A 22,119-nucleotide genomic window follows, 5' to 3' on the forward strand; every position below is an offset into this window, starting at 1 on the left:
AGTTTCCATTCTCCACATGCCTCTGTTTACATAGCAGTAAGTAGGAATTCGGTTGTTAGTCGATCAGTGGATCCCTTTTCCTGGGGTACTAATCCCCTTAAAAAAATTAAATAATAATTTGGTCACTCAGTCCACGATTGTGTGCAATTGGCTACAGCATTTTGTCCACAAAATACACAGTCAATTCACTTTACAGTATATTCTGTGAAGCGCTTTGAGTCGTCTCGAAGACATGATAAGTCGCTTTCTCATATACAAGGAGTATTATGAGGACTCTTAGGAATTTCTGTGTGGCACATAAGTGTAAATGTTTTTAAAGTGTAATGGGATTGTTAATATCTCAGCCAAAAGACAACAAACAGCATCACCCCAGAGCCTGTAGCCCCCAAACAGCTGGAAACCAATTGCACTTTCTGACACTGTTTTGCCCACTGCACACTTACACACACACACTTACACACACACACACACTTACAGGCAATTTAAAATGACTGGTGAGCTTTCATTGTTACCACCAATTGTTCCTTAACCACGATTTGGAAATGATCCAACCCATGTTATATGATTTCACCACTCAAACGTATTAGGACTGTTCTTAACTTGTGACAAACACGATACGTGAAGGGCTCTCAGGGCACTTACATGTGTGTCCATCCATCTGACGCTTTGCTGTGTGACTGCAGACACAGGAGTGAGTGCATATGTTGTTATTGTATTTGAAGTCAGGGTGGAAAGGAGATATAAGATTATATGGTTGTACAGTATTGTACATTGCATCTCTCCAATAATGTGGAGAGTTCTGTATGAAAGAAGCTATTTGTGTTGCTTGATGTCTGTCTGTCTGTCTGTCTTGTGTGTTTCTCTCTATAGGGACCAGGCAATGAGAGATGAGTTCTGCTAATTGCTTCTCTGCTGCATGTCTGCTATTGCATTAGCAGTGAAAAAAAGCTGTCATTTGTGCTGTTCAGTGGGACCCGGGGCAGAAACCTGCATTTAAATAACACAGCCACACATCTCAAACAGGCAGCCAGAGAGAGAGAGAGAGAGAGAGACCTGGTGATGAGCAAAAGGAGAGAGAGGGAGAGAGAGAGAGAGAGAGAGAAAGCAGCAACACTCAACGCAGATGCTGGCAAGTCCTGGAGTACAGGATCTCTCTGAATACCACAGCTGACTCCACACACAAACGTGGGAGGATGCAGACTGAATCCACTCCACTATCTTATCTATGTGCAAAAGTCTCCCTTCTGACAAACATGAGCTCTTTCATCTACGTGCCTGATTGAACAATTTTGCACATCCAGGTAAATCTGTGCAGTGGATGCATAAATAACAAGGGAGCACTCTTTAAATCGACTAGCAGTTTCTGTGTGTGTTTTTTTAAAGAAAAAACACAAGTGTTGTGTGTGTGGGGTGTGGGTGGGGGGGGTGGGTGGGGGGGTTGTGGGTGGGGGGTGCATTTGAGGCTGAAAGTTGACATTTTGTGCAGTGTGTCCTTCTAATAAGCTGTTTTTTCAGGATTTTTTCAAAAGTGTGTGTGTGTATATACATGTGTGTGTATGTATGTACATATCAAAATTGAGGTGGAAACTGAATATGTCTGAATTTCATCCCTGACAGGATCTCTCTTGGTTTAGCTGAGATATTTGAGCCTTTGTTGGGATCTTGTCTCAGTGCTTGATGTACAGGGGGAAAGTTTAAATGAAGGTAGCAGCAGAGGTGTAATTCTTGGCTGAATGCATCCTTGGAATTGCATGTTCCTGCGAAAATGGGATGGTTTTTTTTTAAATAGATGTGTTAATTTATTGTTAGATATCATGCTCATACCTGTGATTTATCAACCTGTTTGTCTGCTGCACTCAACCACCATTTATTTCGAGTTCCTTTTGAAACTTTTCACACATGTAACTGATTTTCCGAATTTTAAGATCAGAGGCATAGGATGTGGGCTTTAAATAGCTCTTCAGTAAAATATTGCATTATTATAATTGTTATTTAATAGGCTTCGAATTATGAAAAAAAAAAGTACTAGGCATTATTGTTTGAACATTCTGTCTTACAGCCCATCATCATGATACAGGAATAAGGGTGTCTCAACCATGGCAAAATGATAAGACAACTTGCAACAGCTAAAGTTGCATGTAGTTCTTTGCAAAGTGTTGTGTATATAGATGTGAAACTGCAGTTAAACACACGATGGCAAATAGTTGTGTGTTTTTGATGATCTGGAATAGTCTACACTTTACATTACAATATGTTGCTGGCACTAAATGGGATCTATAACAAAGGATACCTTTGGGAAGAGGTGGGGGGGGGGGGAGTGCTGGTTCAGTAATGTGTTGTACCTGTATTCTTCCTTGTTTGAAATAATGCCTTTTAATATGTGCCTTTTTTTTTCTCAGAGAGGAGATTGCAGCAGCTATGTAACATTTCAAATTATGGAGTGTTCCTGGAAAACTGTCTTTGTTCTGGTGTGTGCTTCCCTGGGGATCCAGTACACAGCCATCCGCTCCTTGAAAGCCACTATCAACTCTGATTGCCATGGGACACAGAGTGGGACACACTGCCAGCACAGCCACCTGAGAGGTAATGTGGATGCACTTTACATTGGCTCAGCAATGGGGCTTAACCTAACTGAATCTACAACCAGCACTCACTCACTTATTTGCCTCTCAAGTGCTGAAATCTGAAGCCCAAGTCTTTACACTAAATTCGTGGCACAGCTGTCCTCATTGAACTAAAGCTAAACTGCCCTGGTTTATAAGTTTGAGGGATCTATTTTCTATTGCAGTAAGTCAGAAAACACAGAGAGAGAGAAATACACGTTGCTCAGCATCTTACATGTGAAGAGCTCGCACATATAATAACTTGGAGTGCATTAATAGCACAGTAATGTGGTTGCAGGCAGGCTACAAGACAAGTAAAGGACAGTGTATGGTTATCAATGGAATGTGCATTTTATTCCACCCTTGAGAAATGTCTGAATATCTGGCAGTGTGAGTTATGTAGCACTAGTCCTTTTGTAAAATAAAAGGGAGATAAAATTGCCAACCATCTATATCCTGTATTTAACTATTACTATGCCATTTTTTCCTAAGAGATATCTCTGCCATTATATTCCCATCATTGTTTAACAATTGTGCTATTGGGATTTTTTTTTAAAAATGGTGTTTTATTATTTAACTGCTTTACACAGAGGGTGTTGATTGGGCCAGAAAATCTCACACGTTAATTGATCAGTCACCTTTTTTTGTGGGACTTTGCTCTTGTGAATGGTTACCTCACAAACAAGACATGCAGTCAGATGATAATTACTTCTGAAGGAGTTTCGATGAAGTAAGGCACATGTTTTAAAAAGATATGTTATTTTTCCTTAAATGGCAAAAGACTGCTGGATGAGGGACTAGAGGCAGATTTGAAAAAGGAACTGGATAGCCATTTTTACAGAGCAGGAGAGACAACAACAAATTACATTTGTATCGCGCCTTTCACTACAGGCACAATAGTGTATCATATGTTGCAGCAAGTGGTTCCTCTAGATGGACCACAAACGTCCTAACCAGTCATACACCTTATTGTATTCCTATTGACTGATTTCATTAACGACTGTACATTCTTTGCAAGTCTTGCTGTAGTAGGTCAGACACAAGTTTAAACATGTTAAAATATTTATACCAAACGGTTACTATAGACTGCATTCTTTAGAGCAAAGATGCACAACTATTCACACCAGGCTGAGGTAGGCATTTGTATGTTCCTCACTGTTTGGTAGAAAGTAGGGGTTTGATACAGAATTCTATTCCTGTTTCCTGATGTAAAAACCCTTTAACTACAACAACTTGCATTGATGCAGCGCCCCTCACACAGGGTAGAGACCGAGAGCGCTTGACAGTGGGGGAGCACAACTCCGAGCCGGGGGGAGGGGAAGGTGACCGTAGACACGGTCGAATAGGAAGGTCTTCAGGCCTGACCTGAAAATGGGGAAGGAAGGGGCAAGGCGGAGAGATAGAGGAAGAGTGTTCCAGAGTTCCGGGGCCTAGTGGCTAAATTTAATTTAAACAAGGCCAATCTCCAGTGACAGAAGAAGTGACTTTGGGGAGCAGTATGTGACAATTTGTTCTTGAGTTATAAATACTAACAAACACTCTGGGACTGTGCTCAGAGTGAAGGGCGCTTTATAAATACAAGTTATTGTTGACTTCTGCCAGAAATTGGCAGTATTTGATACTAACCCACGTAAACGCTATTTGTGACAGCCATTTTAAAAAAAAAGTTGACACTTATTGCACTTCAAAGTAACTCCTTTTGCCACTGGAGGTTGACTTAGTTCAAATCGAGATGACAACAAGCTGGGGAGAGAACTGTGAAATCAGAAGAAGTGTCAAAGGTCTTAGGAAGAGTGCTTGGTAGAATATGCACTTGGTCTAATGACTGTCAAATGATGGACAATATAGATGAATGCTAAGTACTGTATGTGTGAGGCACCTATACTACATGGATGGTACAGTACTTGTCAAAAGGAAAGCTGAAAGACACCAAGGGTTGTTAGCTGCCACACTGCTCATCATTGTCAAAGCAGTGTGAAATAACAATATTCAAGGCAAACGGGGTATAATGTTCAATTACTCCTGAAACCCCCTTGGTTTAGTGGGACAACAACAACAAAAATTACATTTGTATAGCGCCTTTCATGTCGAAAGGACATCCCAAGCTGTTGGACGGACAGAGTTTCAGACCTGAGCTGGGGGTTGGGATTGGGGAGGGTAGAGGGCAGTGGGTGGGGAGGGGGGGGAAGCAGGGTGATCAAAAACACGGTCGAAGAGGAGGGTCTTGAGATGGGTCTTGAAGGAGGCAGGTCAGGAGGCGAGGCCAAGGGACTGTAGGATGGAGTTCCAGAGGTTGGGGGCAGAGTGGCAGAAGGCCCGCCTGCCAATGGTGGGGCGGGTGAGGCGGGGGATGTGAAGTTTGAAATTGACGGGAGATACTTGAGAGGCTGCTGTATAGTGGTTATAAGTAGGAGCAATTTCATCAGCAAGGGCTTAAAGATATGGATAAAGAAATTATTATTAACCAGATATAAGTGTACATTCCTACACGGCCTTGTAACTTTACAATAGTGTTTCATTATTGTAAAGTTATAATATTCACTATTGTAATAGTGGTGCTAATGGATTTGGACAGTGTTGTAGTAATTTCACAGTTAGAATTCTTGCCATAATAGTTTTGTTTGTGTCAATGAATTGCATGTCCAACGGGCACAGGTTTCAGTTCATTGGCTGGTGGTTAGAACTGTGTGTCCAAACCTGTATAAGGTGTTTTATTTTTACATTCTGCTGATATACATTTGCCATTTGACTGGAATTATTCATCTGGTCCCAGCTTTCAACAAAAAATATGCATCCTTATATTTGGTATAGCGCCTCTCACTCATCTCACAGCATTTCACAGGATGTACTGTAAAATGTAGTGATTGCATATTTTATGGGCAAACACGAAAGCCAGCTGGCACACAGCATATAACCAATCAAAATGTAAACCCTGATACAAAGTTATGGTCCTATTCAGTTAATTAGTTTTGTTCATTGGAGCTGTCAATCTTACTAGAAGCTGCTACTCTTACACTGTCTTCTAACTTCACAATAGTTTTATTGGACCTGGACTGTTCTAGTAATGACAATTTTTTGCTAACATTTCTTGGTAGCCTATTTTTAGACGGTTGGTAATGATTCAAGCTGTGTCTCCAATCGGCTCTTCGGCTTGGGATACAATTCTGTATTAGGAAACTGGGTGGCTTTAATGGTGTAAATGAGTTAGCAAGCACTGCACTCCATCACACCTGGGAACTTTATGTTCAGCTTTATTGATGGGATGAAATGCTTACTTGTCTCAACCAACGAGAGCCTCAACCCAATTCAACCCATGGAGTCCTATAGCTCAGTGGTTAGAGCACTCGCTTTGCAAGCGAGAGACTTGGGTTCGATTCCCGGCAGGGCGTAAACCTTGGGCCAGTTTCGTTACTCCCCACGCCTGATAATAATCCCTTAAGAAAAAAAATAATAATAAATTGGTCACTTTAATCCATGACTGTTTGTGGGACGCTGCTGTGCGCAATTGGCTCCTGCGTTTCGCCCACAAAATATGCAGTCAACTCATTTTACAGTATATTCTGTGACGCGCTTTGAGACGTCTAGAAGATGTGAAAAGTGCTGTATCAAATGCAAGGATTATTATTATAATTCCTATGGATTCCTATTTCCAGTGCAAACCTACTACTGATACAGCACTGAATTGCTGTTCACTGAGAGATGGATAGTTAATGCAGAAAATTTCAATAGGGGGTGCTGGTTAGAACATATTGTAGCAGGAGCTGTGTTCTGCAGTTAAATTGCTCTATATTGTATGTGAGCTAAGAGTTCTTGATGTGGATACTGAGTGCTTGGATTGCTCTCACTGCTCATCTACCTACACATGAATATAATTAGGCGGACGGAGCTACTGTATTGAGATATGAAGAGCTAGTGCATTAAATTGTGGCAATTTATCCAGTCTCAATAGGAATGAGATCAGTTGTGTTTAAACGTAACTGCAGCTGAACTTCTCATTTCAACATACAGGATGTTAAGCTTGAATAAAGCCGAAAATATAGTATCTCAAAATATTTAGATGGGAGTTAAAATAAAAAAACTGCATTGTGTAGCTGACATGCTGTATGGATGACAGATATCTCCAAGAATAAAATGTAGTACATATTGTGTTATGATATAACAGTAAAAAGAAGGAAATGTTATGCTTTTAGTTATAGTTACTTTGAAAATCATACACTTCTAAATCAAAATGGGTGGGATCACACAGACTCAAATTATCTGGAGTAACCAGTCATTTTTTTTAATTGTAGTAATAATGATAATAATTCTTGCGTTTGATATAGTGCCTTATCCAGTCTTCGAGATGTCTCAAAGCGCTTCACAGAATATACTGTAAAGTAAATTGACTGTATATGTTATGGGAGAAACGTAATTGCAAGGAAAATTACTTATTTTCTTTCTCCCCTGAAGGTGATGATTGGCCCTGGGATAAGGTTCTACGAGCAATGGGAGTCCTTAGCCCACACCCAAGTAGCTATTCTTCATGACTGAGGTTAGACTGTGAATATCAGCAGACTACTGAACCATGCAGATATCACAGCTGAGCCTGAATCCATTTTCACCAGATATGTGCACTCGCTACAGTTCCTGGATAGCAATTAGGAATGAGAACTTTTTTTCTCTCTTTCTTTTTCTTACCCCCTACCGCCCTAAATCCTGGGCTAATTCTGCTACTCCTTATCCACAGCTCTGACTGAGATCAACAAATAGAGCAGCTCGAATTGAAGTTTATTCCTGCATGGCAGTTGTCTTGGGACATTTATATAGCGCCTTGGGATGTCCTCCTGACGTGAAAGGCAATATGCAAATGTAATTTGTTGTTGGTGGTCTGCAGCAGAGTTTTCTGGAAATGTTAATCTGACTGCAGTCTCTCTGCCTCTAAATTAAGCAATATCACACAGTGATAATAATAGTGAAATGTATTTATGATAAAAAAAACTTTTAAGTACAAAAGCAATAATTATATTTTAACATCCACCTAATGAAGATTTCTTGAAAAAAAATTACCCTGGTTATAGCTGCATTATCCAAATTTATAGAAACATTTGTGCATGAACGGAAGGACCTGGGATATGATTCCTGACCCAGCCTCGGGCTTTATGTTTTCAATAAAAACTAACTGGCAGCATAATTTGATTATTTCATTAACCCAATCTATTTATGCCTGTGCGGAATTGCTATAGAGTACATTGTGAAATTATCTTGGAATATTGCCTTCTACCAATAATTGCTGATAATTATAATTCTTTTTAACAAAAATTCCTGTTGTGTTGCATCTGCTTTCTGGATAATTGTGTTCAGAAAATGTCTTGCAGGTGTGAGCTGTATAATTTTCAATCTGAACAAACAACTAAAACGAGCACTGCAAACATTGCAATTGACGATTTTTTTTTCAAAAAGCAAGTAATTCAGTATTGCAAAGACAATTATTTCAAAGCATATTTATAGGTGATTTTATTTTCTATACAGGAAATTGTCTCATGAATACTATATTTGTATATAATAGTGCAAACCAGGAAATTATGCAACACCTAGCTTTACGATGTATTTATCTTTAAAATTAAAACTAGTTGGGAACATAATTTAGTGTTGTTAATCTTTCACCAGTCTTTATTATTACAGTAACTGAGTAGTTCTAAACACTAAGTGCTTCCTTGTTCGAGATTATTTGACATTTGGAGGTAAGTTTGGGAAAAACAAATAAAACAACAATGTTTTCAAATGCTTGCGTAACCTATGATGGAGGCTGGAGACCTGATTCAATTGAACACATAATTCAGTTAAACATACTAATTCAACGCAGTTATATAACTTTTATCTGTCCCTGTCCAAAGAATATTTTGCTTGAGCTGCCAGGGCTGCACACTGCAGAAGCTTAGTGAATCCACTTACTTACTAATTTATCTGGTGTTAAACATAATGAGATGGATTAATTGAGTTGCTTCAAATCTGTCAAACTGCTCCAATATTCTAACACAAGGAGGCCAGGGGTGAGCCAGTACAATTTTGAACATGAGGAAGTTAAGGATATCCAATATTCTACTGCAAATATTCATAATTTAGTTATTTTCAGGGGGTCAATCAGATGTCTGACAAGCAGAAACTCATCACCGTGCTTAAGAGTGTCCAAACTATTGAGTGTTCCATGTATAGTTGCTAGACCATACTACGCAGATTTCCTGTGAGCCCACGGCTACTGGGGATGCAGTTTGCTTCTGTCACAGTCTGGCTGACTTCCTGCACGTGAGACTGGGAATCTGACTGGTTGACTTTGATTGTGTCTAAGGCTGGAGCCATCATTGGTGATCATTGAGCAGGAAACCAGTCAGCCCTAACCAGAAGTGACAGCAACGGTAACCTGGTCCCAGTTCCAGTGACTGGTCTGCTCTTCCAAGCATTGCCACTGAGCCAGGCTGGCTGGCTGGTCAGTCATCAACAGTGAGTAACGCAGCAATGGACAAACAAGAACCTCAATTTCTCCTCTCCTTTTTCTACCTGCCTCCATTAAAGTGGCTGACTCTTGCTGGAGGTACAGCTTCACAAGCATCGACAGTCATCTGGTTATTATGGATGTTTTTTATATAGGAGCCAAGACAATGAGTGTCAGCAAGATATTCACCAAGGAAGGCATCACACCGGAGCCTGATTCCTTCGTTCTCAATCCAATATCTTCACGCATATGCTTTCTGGTGAGGAACATGGATTCTAAAGTACGGGAATTCTGTAACTTTCATAATATCAGTAACTTTCGAACCATCAGTAATAAGTCTGCTTCCTATTGATTAGTCACTCCATAAAACAAATTGGGGTGTGGAGAATCAATTGTAATTCTCCTCTTCAAAATATTTATTATGAGAAAATAGCAAAAACTTGCACTTATATAGCGCCCTCCACCCAGGGTAACATCTCAGAGCAATGTAGAGCGGTTCAGAATTCCATTCAGTCACTTTGAAATAGAAACAGAAGCTGTTATGCACTCAATAGAGACAAAACTGGAGAAAAAAAATCTTTAAATTGTTACGTCAGTACAATCAGTGAATGTTTAAAGGCAATGTGCTGTGTGAGGAGGCATCATAGGAAGAGACCATTGAGCCTAAATTGGTTAAATATTATTTTCAACAGTATCTTGTTCTCAGATTCCCTTTTTGATACGCAACCAATAAAAAAAGCATCAATTCTGATATTTTTTTTCCCCCTGCCCTATCATCATTTTAGTTGTAACTCTTAATAAATAGTGAGTGTACATTAGTGACACTGGTGGCAAAATGTCCTGGAGGGATTAATAATCACACAACTGGAAGATCAAGCCCTATGACTTTTAACTGTTGTTGTCAGATTTCTTACACTGTCTGAATCAATATATCCTTCAATCTGTGATGATATGATCTTTGAGCTTGTAGTGAAGATCAAATGAGGACTAAAATGTTAAATCCTAATTCTTTGCAACATAAGAAACAATGAAAAGATAAAATGTTTAGCGCCCAGTTCCACAGATCATATACAATGTACCAGATAAGGACTCTATTGATTCTCACTTAAAACTCTCACTTGGCCTCTATATACCCTCTACTTACTACATAACAACCAACCATCCCCAAGCATGTATTGATTGTAAGTACTCAGTCCATCTAATCTAGCCATCCCATCGCAACAGCATAACCCTGCTAGATGATCTCTTACTCTTTATTTGAACCTGAAAGTGCGTGGGATATCATAGTGAAGTCATTCACCAATTATTGCCTTCACGGCTGAATCGGGATTAAACGTGAAGCACTTCAATATCACTTCTTGATCATAAGATCTCTATTTTATTAACGTAGATGAATAACTCAAAACAAAGATCCACGTTTTGTACATTGTGCTAAAATTTACAGCACATCCTGTGAAGTGCTTTGAGATGTCTCGAAGTTATGTGATAAGGCGCTATATCAAATGCAAGGATTATTTATAATGTGATGAATAATGAAAGCAGATTTGGATTTTTATAGGAAAATGTGCCAGTAAATAGCACATGCAGTTTTAGCCAATAAAGGGCAAATGCAATTCAATGTAAAACAATTCATTAGGAAAATAAATGACTAAATATTAAAAATGGCAAACCAGACAACATGTACAATGTCTATAAAATGTTTACATATGCATAAAATATACACCAACTCATGGGCTAAAATGTGTCTGCAAAACATAGTCTCTGCAATTTACAGTGAATCCTGGGAAATGACCTCCTGACATGAACTATTCGATATCAAAAGTAAGTACAGTATGTATGGATAAGGTTGAGGACAGATGAACAAAAAAAAGCTGTTCAACAACAACAACAAGATTTCATTGTATAGCGCCTTTCACGTCGGGAGGACGTCCCAAGGCGCTATTCCTGAGGTTAGGCCAAAGAAATATTGATGAAATCGGTTATGGAATGGACAGGACAGCTTTTTGCAGTGTTGGGCATCACCTTCATAAAACACCACATAATATTGGAAGCCAGAATGTTGTTGGCTACAAAAAGTTTTGGTGTTTGTCAGCCCTGGTAAGCCCTTGAAAGAAATGCACTGGTAAAATACTGATTTTGTTCTGGAGGTGCACTCTACATATGAAGATACAATAGTCAGTGAATCCTCTATTGTAGATTGAGGCTTCCAAAACTTTATGCAGCAATCTGACAATACTGAGGGATCTCACAGAATAGTGGAATATGTGTCAGGAGAAGAAAAAGAGCAAAGTGTGAGGAAAGTTGATTGTATTAGCGACAGATGAAGTTCACCAATGCTCAGTAATTATCACTTTAAAATCGTAAATAATCACTTTAAAACCGTAAATAATTTTACATAGCATATATAACTGTAAAAAATCAAAATGTACATTATGTGGTTACCCCAGAACAGAACTTTGCCACTCATGTACTGCACGGTTTTATTAATTTCGAAACAGCAATGAATTGTGTTTATATAACGTCCGTCATGTCGGGAGGACGTTCTAAGGCACCAATTGACAGGCCATCTGGACATGGAGGATTCATTGAAAAAAGATGTTCATTGAGTTCTCCACGTACCTGCCGCCTGCTTTGCAGTGTGTGTCTTGTGATATGAGGCTTGATGTCTCCCTGGCCACTATTATCTTGTGTAAGTCTTCTTAAGTGTCCCTCTTTGGCCCTCAACAGGCACGACTCCTTGAACAATTGGTTCTGGTAAAGATTTACTCTGTGTCCGTGGTGGGAGGTGAATTTTTTGACAGGTGAAGCAATCTATTAATTTGCTTAACCAAGCGATCTTGTTACCATGGCAATGGGTCCTTCATGCATGAGCAACGACTTGGCCTCTCTCCCGCTGGCCTTGCTTCTGGTCTCAACAGTTCGCTCATCTCCCGCTCTCTGGTCTCGCAATGCTCACTGCGAGATGCGGAAACACTAGGTGAAGTAGCGCTTCATCTGACGAGCTACGACTACTCTGTGTTCATGGCCTCCTCTGCTGATCATAACAGGCTAATGCAGCACAAAAGGAGGTCATTCAGCCCATCATGTCTGTGCTGGCTCTTTCAAAGAGCTATTCAACTAGTCCCATTCCCCCGCCCTAAGTCATAGCCCTGCAAATTTTTCCTTTTCAAGTACCTATCCAATTCCCTTTTGAAAGCTACTATCGAATCTGCGTCCACCAACCTTCCAGGCAGTGCATTTCAGACTGTAACAACTCAGGGTAAAAAAAATTCTCCTTGTCTCCCCTCTGGTTCTGTTGCTTGTCCTCCTGTAAACTTAAATAGGCAGCAACAATGCAGGATAGCACTTCACCTCTTGTCTTTCAACATGATATAATGGCTTGACGAGATGTAGATAAAGTACACAAAACTGGGTAATCTTGAGCAAACTGTAACAGCAGCATTTATGCCCATTCTCCTAATATCTGGTCTGTGCTATGCAAAGTAATAGACATTGTTTAGCTTGTACATATTTATGAGTTGTTCCTTTCCATAAACCTATAATGTACTGATGAGGGCTCAATTACAACCTGCGTGTTTGAATTCCCAGTGAGTATGAGTACATGTGATGATAAAGGCAGACAAATTATTTGAAGGGAAGAAAAGTGCATGCATTAACTCCCCTCTGATTTACATATCTATCACAACGCAGCCCTTAAACACTAGCACCGCAGGAAACACTGAAGACCAATGACCTAAAATGTTGGACATCCTCACTGAGCACTTTGCATTAATGCAGTGCAGCAATAACTGATCAGACGTGGAGAAATTAACCCACCATTAGCAAAAATGCTGACATTCATCAGTCATTGCCTTTTAAAAGACTTAACAAGCTCAATTGGCATTTTAATTTTACTCCCTAAATTGTTTAATGATGGGTTCCGACACTGAGCAGAATAGGTCATACACATAATGAATTAGTTACTGGTGACCCTTTATTCTGGGTACTGGTTTACTCTAATCTGTTTGCTAAAGCAGATTCTTCCCCCTTAAAAAGGAGCATAGGATTGTACTATTTGCATCCCACATGTTGAGAAAAGACATAGAAAGATAAGAGTAAACGGGAAGTCTGGTAGAACGATTTTGCCCAATAAACCCATGGAATAACTTGCTTGGCAAAGGTACTAAAGTGAACATTATAAATGGACTCATGAGACAACTAATGGGCAGAAGTACTGGGGACTTTACATGTAGTGTTAGGCACTAATTGGATATCCCAGTATTTCAGACAAACAATATCTTCATAGAGAACGATATACAGCAAAGGACTCAGACAACAAGGGGCCAGGCTAATTAGGCAGGATGTTGTTTCTAATTTTCTTTCATTTTTGTTCACTTCTGTTTTGGTAAGGAATTAAATCATTTTATTACATTTATATGCAGAAAAGAATATATATTTTCTAAGTCTGCTTCTTTTTCTAATGCATATTGCAATTGACTCCCTTTATTTTGTTCTCTGCTGTTTTGTTTCCTCGGCATATTAACCTTTCTTTCCATAAAGTTACAGAGACCGAAAACTGGGGGGTGGGGGGAGAGTGACATAAAAGACCCTATATCAAATTATCATTAATGTTAAAAAGTTGCTTTAATTTCTGGCTGCATTTTAAGGCAGAATATCTTCTTGCGGTAAGACCTATACTTCTTGTGGTGTGTTATAATCTGTTTGCGGTTTGGTGAAGAATCAGGATGTTAACTTCTACAATAAAGATAATAGTTTGGGAGATTCATTTTTTATGCTTAAGACCCAATAACGTACTAGGTTGGAAGGCCATTTATTTATATAAGCATTTATTATTTCAACCGCTTGCTGGAGCCTCCTACGTCTGTCAGAAAAATCTTCCAGCAACAGTTTATTCCTGATAGGACTTTTCTTTTATCAGGAAGTCAGTCTTCTTGATGGCTGTCAGAATTGAAACAGAGAGTAAATTACTCAGGCCGCCTAGTTTCAGTATCCTGTAAAGAAATCACTGTGTATTTTGAAAAGCCGAGGCCACATATATTCTAAAGCTGAAACTAAGACAAGTGGAATTCCTCCCTCATTTGTAATGCATGAGGAGAAATTGAGCCTACTGGGAAAATCCCTGCTAGCACAGTCTGGCTGCCAAAGTGAAATGAGACATCATCATTTTCTCACCTTTAAGATGGCCCTTTAACACTTTCGGCATTCTTGCTTTACAGCTCTGGATTATTAATGAGTGATTAATGCTGTGGACTGCAGAATAGAGGGTGCAAGGTTAGCAAAACCCTTGTTTTTTAAAGAAACCATTTGCACTCAGTAGAAATTGGTGCATTACGGAAAAAATCATCTAATTTGGTCTTAAGTAAAACTGGCTGTTATCCAATTTGATCTTGCGTAAAGTTCTCTAGTTATTTTCACACAGCTTGCTCAGGTGGACATTAAAAATCCCATGATATCATTTAAAAAGAGAAGGGAGTTTCTTCCATAGTCCTAACCAACAATCCTTCAGATTAATTGGTCCCTTACCTTCTGGTCGTTTGTAGGACCTTGCCAGGTTTGCCTACAAAATTCGTCACTACACTTGACGGTAATTGCTTGTGAACTGCTTTGAGATGTTTTGATGTGATAGGCACTGTAGTCCTTCTTTATACTTCTTTTCATGGCGAATCCAATAAGCCTATTATAAGTGATCTGGAACTAGGAGTCGCAAGCATAGTGACTAAGTTTGCAGATGACACCCAGCGAATGAAGGTGGTACATTGCAAAGCTGAGCAAAATAGGTTACAGGAGGATTTGAACATACTTGGGAATTGGGCAGATCAGTGGCAGATGAAATTCAATGTGGAGAAATGTAAAGTACTTCACATGGGGACAAAAGATCCTGGAAGGGACTATTATTTGAACGGAAGAAAAATAATATGTATGGAAAATGAAAAGGACCCAGGGATCCTGATTGACAATAAATTGAAGCTCTCCCAACAACGCTCTGTGGCAGAGAGTAAAGGAAACCAGCTGTTGAGATGTATCAAAAGATCAATAGCAAGCCAGAATAGTGGGGTAATCCTGCCACTATTTAAATCATTAGTGAAGCCATGCTTAGAGTACTGTGTACAGTTCTGGTTGCCACAGTACAAAAAGGATATTGAAGAAATCGAGAAGATACAGAGGTGGGCAACCAAAATGATTGAGAGAATGGAGGGACTGGACTAAGAGGAGCGACTAAATAAATTGGTATGTTCACGCTGGAAAAGAGAAGATTGCAAGGTAACATGATTGCTGTCTTTATTACATGACAATATACATCATGACAAGCTGTTGTCCAGAATAGTAAAGCTAGAGGACACGGCCTGCGATTAAAGGCGGGTAAATTCAGAACGAATCTATGCAAACACTATTTCAGTGAGCGAATATTGAACCTGTGGAACAGGCTCCCGAGGGAGACAATTGAAGCAGGAAGTTATGATTCTTTCAAACACAGATTAGATAGTTTTCTTTGAGGAAATAACATTATGGGATATAGTACATAGGTTAGTTTGGGATAAATGTGCATAGGACCGCTAGGAAGGTGGAAGGTGAACTTAGTCTTTTCTTGTCTAGCATTTCTTATGTTCTTATATTAAACTCAGAGAATCAATAGTTCAGGGCACTTTATAAATTCATCTCATATTTTTAGGATGAAATGCAAAGAATTCCCATTTCTATTGCATCAATGTTTCATCAAATGGGGGGAAATCTGGATTTGGATCTTGATTTTTTTAAAAAAATACCTTTTACTATAAAAAGGGCCCCTTTGTGATGTTTGTGTCTCTGCCCATTAATCTTTATGGTGAAACTGAATCCGAATGAGTAGATTGAACAATGCAACTGGCAGAAAGATGGCCACAACTGCTTGGAGGAAGCACCTATTGAAACGTTCCACTGCAGAGGTAAGACTGTGCTGTCTATAGGTTTATTAATAGGTGCTTCTATTGCACTATTCAGAAAATGAATCTGAAAATTGTCCTACTAATGGTCCTAATAAATGTCTCCACATTCCTTGAGCTGGATTAGGACACCTTGAACTGATTAAATTGTGGGACATTCATTTTATCCGATCTTTGACAAAAAGTGGCTGAGGTCTGATTGACATGTTGGATCGACAATAAAAATCTTGCTGAACAATAAATCTACCAGTGATCTGCCTATGTTTTGTGCTTGGATCAGGAATTCTACATAGGTCTAACTGTTGAGGATTTACCTGAAGGACATTGACTCTCAAAAAGACAGCTGGAAGCAACCTTGTCACAGACATAGAATGCACTTGTATTATCTGCAATTATTCTTCAACTAAGTAAACACAAGGAATTCTTTGATATTTGATCACAAGAGGTTTGAATGAAGACCCTTCAGCCTATTTGATCTCTTTCTTCGAGAATACCCATCCTCCCATTACAGTATCAAGCTGATTCTTAAATCCAGTAATGCCTCAGTCATTCTTCATAGTAACACATTCCAGTCGTTAATTGCCCTCTGTGTCAGCCGGGTGTCTGACATCTACCGAAGCCCATCACCATGCTTGAGCGTTTCCAAACCAAGCTGAGATAAAAGGGCAAGGTTCACACCTGAAAGTGTCCTTTGCATTACCTAACCTTGCCTTATTGTTCTGCTGCTGAAAGTATTTCTTTTCTTGATCCCTTTTGAAATCTTACATATGTCCTTTAAGGTCCCCACAGAGATGGACTCGTTCATCTGCCAGTGAGCCTTCTCACCTCTTATTATTTTGCATACAATTCACTTCATTAAATGTGTGTGTGTTTTACAGTTGATAGTCTGGCTCAGTTGGAAGCCTACCTTCTTCTGGTTCAGAAAGCTGTGGTTCTAAGCATCATAGCAGGACCTGATCTTGCAATGTAAGTTCACACTCCAGTGATTTATTTGAGGTCCTTTCTGGTGTTTCATTTTAAAGATGAGTGGAGAGTCTCCTGGTATACTGTTCTATATTCCTCTCTCATTCAAATTCACCAGCAAAGATTAGCTATTCAGCTCATTGCTGTTTGTGAGACATTACAGGTAAAAATCACCTGCTGTGTTTGCCAACACAATATCAGTCAAAGGTTCTCACTGCATGAAGCGTGTTTGTTATGTATTGTTTTTGACACGATTTGACACTTGAAGGATTTTTATTTATTGTCATAACCAACCTTAGAATATTAATATCATGACTTTTTGTGCCGGTTTCATTGCAGAATTTCACCAATCACACTTGCATCAAAAAAACAAACTTCCAGAATTGCAATCTCCCCAAGGCGCAAGAGTACATTAGTGACATTGATTTCATAATGTGTCTTTTGTTATGCCAGTGCTAATATAAACAAATACCGCACTTTACTTACAAGAGGTGATTCTTCAAAGCTTGGTAAATTTCCAGACCTTGCCAGCAGGAGTTTACTTTGGAATCGTCCCATTGCAAGATTACCCCAAGTCCCCAAATTAATGAACTTGTGGAGAATGAGATGTCCTGTCCTTTCTTTGCAGGCAAATTTGAACAACTTTTGGAATATAATCTCTCCTGAAGATGACATGGATTTTCGATCAGAGGCTGATACCTGTAATATGGAAAGAAATGTTCACTTGTTTCTAAATTACAACATTTCTTTCTGACCATGGTCCTGTATCCCTGGCCAAAACTTGTGGTCAGTTCACCTCGAAATAATTACCCGAGCTTGGTGTGTTGGATGGCTGTTGCCTCTGGAGGTGGAATGAAGAATGATAAGGAGATGATTCACGCACCCTGACAACAGCACAGCCTTAAGGTCAGACATTCTCTCCAAATTCAGGTGATGTGGCAAGTGGAGTGTAAGTGCCACCAATCTATGTTCACCAATTCTTCCTCCTTATCATTAAATTGGACAGGAAACATTTGTTGCTCCTAACCAAACTTAAAATGTCAGTCCTTGAGAGTGTCGTACAGAATAATTTCCCCTGTACATGCTCTGTATCCCTCCCTTTGCTTCCCTGCGTCCCTTCCTCTACTTCTGAGAAGTAGAAAGCAATGGCATTTTAAAGAGCTGAAGCAGAAAGGCCAACTCTTTGTACTGTTGTACTTTTGTATCTCTAACCTTCCTGAGACAATCAGTGTGACAGTCGGATGAAATAACAATGTGATGGAGAGGACTGGTGCAAAATATAGATTTCATCCTTTGTGGCTGTCTGTGCTTTGCAATGGCTCCCAATAGGTTTTGTGCCTCATAAACCATGTCAAGAATGATTTCTATTGACTGAAGTACAGTCAATAAAACATTTTTCAAAATATTTCCAGGACAACTGCATTATTTTTAGAAAAAAGACTTTATGGTGTAGAACGCAGGACACGAGTAAAGCTATTACCCTGTATGTGACGCAAAGCATTATAAGTATTTTGGAGTTTTGTGCTTTGGGTGAACTATGCTTATTTATGCATCTAGCTGGAGTCCTGCACAAAACCACCTCCCTTCTGTCAGAGCAATTCTTAGTTGGCGACAAATACTTGATTGATAACTGTGTATGAGAATGGTGCTGAATGTTGCAGTTCCTATAATTAGAACTTTCTCTCTCTTTCTCTCTATAGATATATATATTTATAAAGCAAGAAGCTCAAGCCTGTCTGTAAAAATGATTTGTCTTCCATTCTAATCGCATTTGATCCACAAAGTCATTTTTTCGCAGGAGGACAAAGGGTTTCAGTGGTTCACCTCCTTCCGTCAACAAAGGCTATGTTGGAAATGAATGGGTTTATCTGATGTACAGCATATTTTTGTGCTATACTTGTCTATGAAGCTTGTGCATGAATCATTAACCTACTTCTTCCCTCCTGAGCATCGGAAACTCGAGGTAACCCAGAACAACTCAAGATAACCTGGAACAATGGGCAAGAAAAAACCTTCACGATCACAGACTCCCTACTCCCTCTGTCGCTCGACATTATTTACAGAGTAACGATCCCTACATTCAGTTCATATTTCATCTTTTTTTTAAAAAACGAAGCAAAGTAAAACATAATTGTGAACGTCAAAATTATGAAGTGAAAATGAAATAAAAGTGCAATAAAAAACTAAAATCGAAAAACAGCCTCAGTGAACTGCAACTTTCATGTGGCCTTTTCTACGATATTTTCCTCCTATCCGGTCAGATTTCCACTGAATTATCCTCCTGTCTGGTCATATTTCTTTATTAAGTGCACTAACTAATGACCTTGTTAACTGCTCATTATAAGGTAATCCAGTTCTTTCAGCTTCTTTCCCTGATATATTACAAAGTACAGAGGCAAGGGGCTATTCTGTGGAGAATTGTGACTTATCCATATTGCCTCATTGGGCAGTTTTTTTTCCCTCCCGTTCTTTTCTTTCCTGTCAATGCTCAGTTGAGTTAAAATCCTACTCTAAATCTTTAGAGAGCTGTGTGGAGGTAAGTAACAGGAGATGGAAAATCCTGCTTCCATGCAAGGGATTGAACGGGAGTCAGAGAGGCTAACTGGTTGAGAACAAATGGGCAACTTGGAATCAGGTTTGTTAAGTCCTTCCAGTATCTGATCAGGTGTCATCAGAACTGTACGGTTTCGTCCACAGAATACAGTCAATGCACTTTACAGTATATTCTGTGAAGCGCTTTGGGACGTCTCAAAACTTGATAAAGTGCTGTATCCCAAATGCAAGGATTATTATTATTATTATTACTATTATTTACCCTGGCTGTTTGTAGGAAATCGCTGTGTGCTAATTGGATGCCATGTTTGCCAATAAAATACACAATCACTACATTTTACAGTAAATCCTGTGTAGAGCTTTGAGACTTCCTCCTTCCTCCTGAAGGTGTTGTATCAAACACAAGGAATATTATTTAATAATAATCTCTTTCCTGAAAGCAGATGACATTGAAGAGTATTTTCGCATTAGAGGGATTTGCTTCCGCTTTCCTTAAATAAGGATTCCTGTTTGAAATCTCAAAGGTTTAAAATCAAATTATTTAATGTTCCCTTTTCCCCTATTACTGTATTTGATCACAGTGTGTGCAACTTTTTTTCTTTTTCGTTACCTGCACCACCAGTCTGAATAAGCAGAGATAAAATGTGGGTTGAATCAATAGATCTTCACAGGAATTGTAAAAGCGAACTAGAAAATCTGAAAACGCACAAGTACATTGTTAGTTGGTTATCATTAAACACATCATGCACTGCGTAAACCATTTAGTCGTTCAAGTGATTAATGAATGAATTGTAAAACACAGTTCCAGGGAATGTTCTGGGAAGACTCGTACAGAACGTCAATGTTTATTACGTTCTCGAGTGTACAGTTATAAAGCAATGACTACATAATGAAGCATTTTACAGTATGTTTCTGTTTTGTTCTTTGCGATACAGAAGCCAACAAGGGATCCACATGCTCAGGCATGTCACACGCACATAGAGAGCTGCTAAATCAAGAGCAAATCCACGACAGAAAGCACATCCTTATTTTTGCAACCACCAGGAGCGGATCATCATTTATGGGACAGCTATTCAATCAACATCCCGGTATTTTCTACCTGTTTGAGCCCCTCTACCACGTGCAACAAGTCTTCACCAATGCCAGTGGCAGGATCAGAAACGCTCTGGATAGGCGAGCGCTCCTTGGGGCACACAGGGATTTGCTTAGCAACCTGTATGACTGTGATCTGAATTTCTTAGAGAATTACATGAAGCCGATGCCCAAGGACCATGAGACCACCATGTTTTTCCGAAGGGGGGCCAGCAATGCGCTGTGCGAACCGCCAGTATGTGCTTCGTACTGGGACTCAAGGGAAGTCGAGGAACACCTTTGCGCTAGAAAGTGCAAGTCGCTGAACCTCACTCTGGCATCGCAGGCTTGTCAGAAGCGATCGCACGTGGCCATCAAAACGGTTAGAATTCCCGAAATCAAAGATCTTCGGTTGCTCACGGAGGATCCCAGGCTAAATCTGAAAATCATCCACCTTGTCCGGGATCCCAGGGGGATACTTACATCAAGGATGGGAACTTTCACAGATCATTTCAGGTCGTGGAAAATCTGGAACGCTACAGGCCGCAAACCGCACAGTGTGGATCTTTCTCAAATCACAATGACCTGCAAAGATCTCTCCAACTCAGCCGAGACTGGGCTCAGCAGACCTGCTTGGCTAAAGGGCAAATACATGCTTGTGAGGTATGAAGATCTGGCCAGAGAACCCTTTAAAAAAGCGAAAGAAATCTATAACTTCATTGGCCTGGATATAGATAGTAACGTTAAGAAGTGGTTACTCCACAACACCAATGGAAGTAGCACTGCCACGGGAAATTACAAATATACCACGACAAGGAACTCAACAGCGACAGCAGAGAGATGGAGATTAAATCTCTCTTTTGATATTGTTCAAATGGTCCAAAACCTGTGTAATGACACACTAACCCAACTTGGCTACAGGCAGGTAGATTCAGTGAAAGAATTGCGGAATGTCTCTTATAGTTTAGTTGAATCCAGGACATTTGTGCCATTCCTGTAGTTCAATCCTTTATAGGATCAGAAAACCAATTTTTCTCCGAGGCAGCATTTAAAGTGTTTGGAAGACATGGGACATAAAGAGGTTGGAACATAATCAAGAATTAGTGTTTCCTTTCTCAACCTTTTGTTCTTAAAGGATTGGTTTATTTGATCATATTTTTAATTCTGCATATTTCAGTTGATATAATTGTTTCACATCCTGGCAGAATGGACCGTCACCACTTAAGTTATAGTTTATGTGAGAGATTCTGAGCAATGTAAATTATAGACTTCAGCAACTGTTATCACCTTTATCCATGAAGTAACATTGACAAGTTTATCTGACTGTTTTTTTTAATTCTAAAAGTAGTATTAAATATAATGTTTCTGTGTTTCTCATAATAATAGTATTGAAGTTCTCACTAATAATTAGTGGAGAAAACAATGTAAAGTCTAGCTGATTGACTGCCTGAGCGCTAGTTCAATACCTATGAATGGGTACCGTTGCACTGTATAAGCTGTGGCTAATGAAAGTCATAGTGCGAATTAATTTTTAAAATAA

At 39.4% G+C, this 22,119-nt stretch overlaps 1 protein-coding gene across 1 annotated transcript; it reads left to right on the forward strand.

Annotated features, from left to right (window-relative positions):
• The first annotated feature begins 1,269 nt into the window (after window positions 1-1,269).
• On the forward strand, window positions 1,270-21,617 carry si:ch73-62b13.1 (Carbohydrate sulfotransferase 1-like). The gene is made up of 4 exons (XM_042335816.1): window positions 1,270-1,301; window positions 2,400-2,588; window positions 11,275-11,293; window positions 20,492-21,617. Exons 2-4 carry the CDS (start codon window positions 2,436-2,438, stop codon window positions 21,577-21,579), a joined length of 1,260 nt encoding a protein of 419 aa, XP_042191750.1. The 5' UTR covers window positions 1,270-1,301; window positions 2,400-2,435; the 3' UTR covers window positions 21,580-21,617.
• The last annotated feature ends 502 nt before the right edge of the window (window positions 21,618-22,119 follow it).

Source organism: Callorhinchus milii, unplaced genomic scaffold (genome assembly GCF_018977255.1).
Source record: "Callorhinchus milii isolate IMCB2004 unplaced genomic scaffold, IMCB_Cmil_1.0 Scaffold5, whole genome shotgun sequence".
In the NCBI taxonomy this organism is placed as follows: Eukaryota; Metazoa; Chordata; class Chondrichthyes; order Chimaeriformes; family Callorhinchidae; genus Callorhinchus; species Callorhinchus milii.

What these genes read in the sequence shown, in the direction of transcription:
- si:ch73-62b13.1 (XM_042335816.1), top strand. Translation starts at nt 2,436, where the DNA reads ATGGAGTGTTCCTGGAAAACTGTCTTTGTTCTGGTGTGTGCTTCCCTG.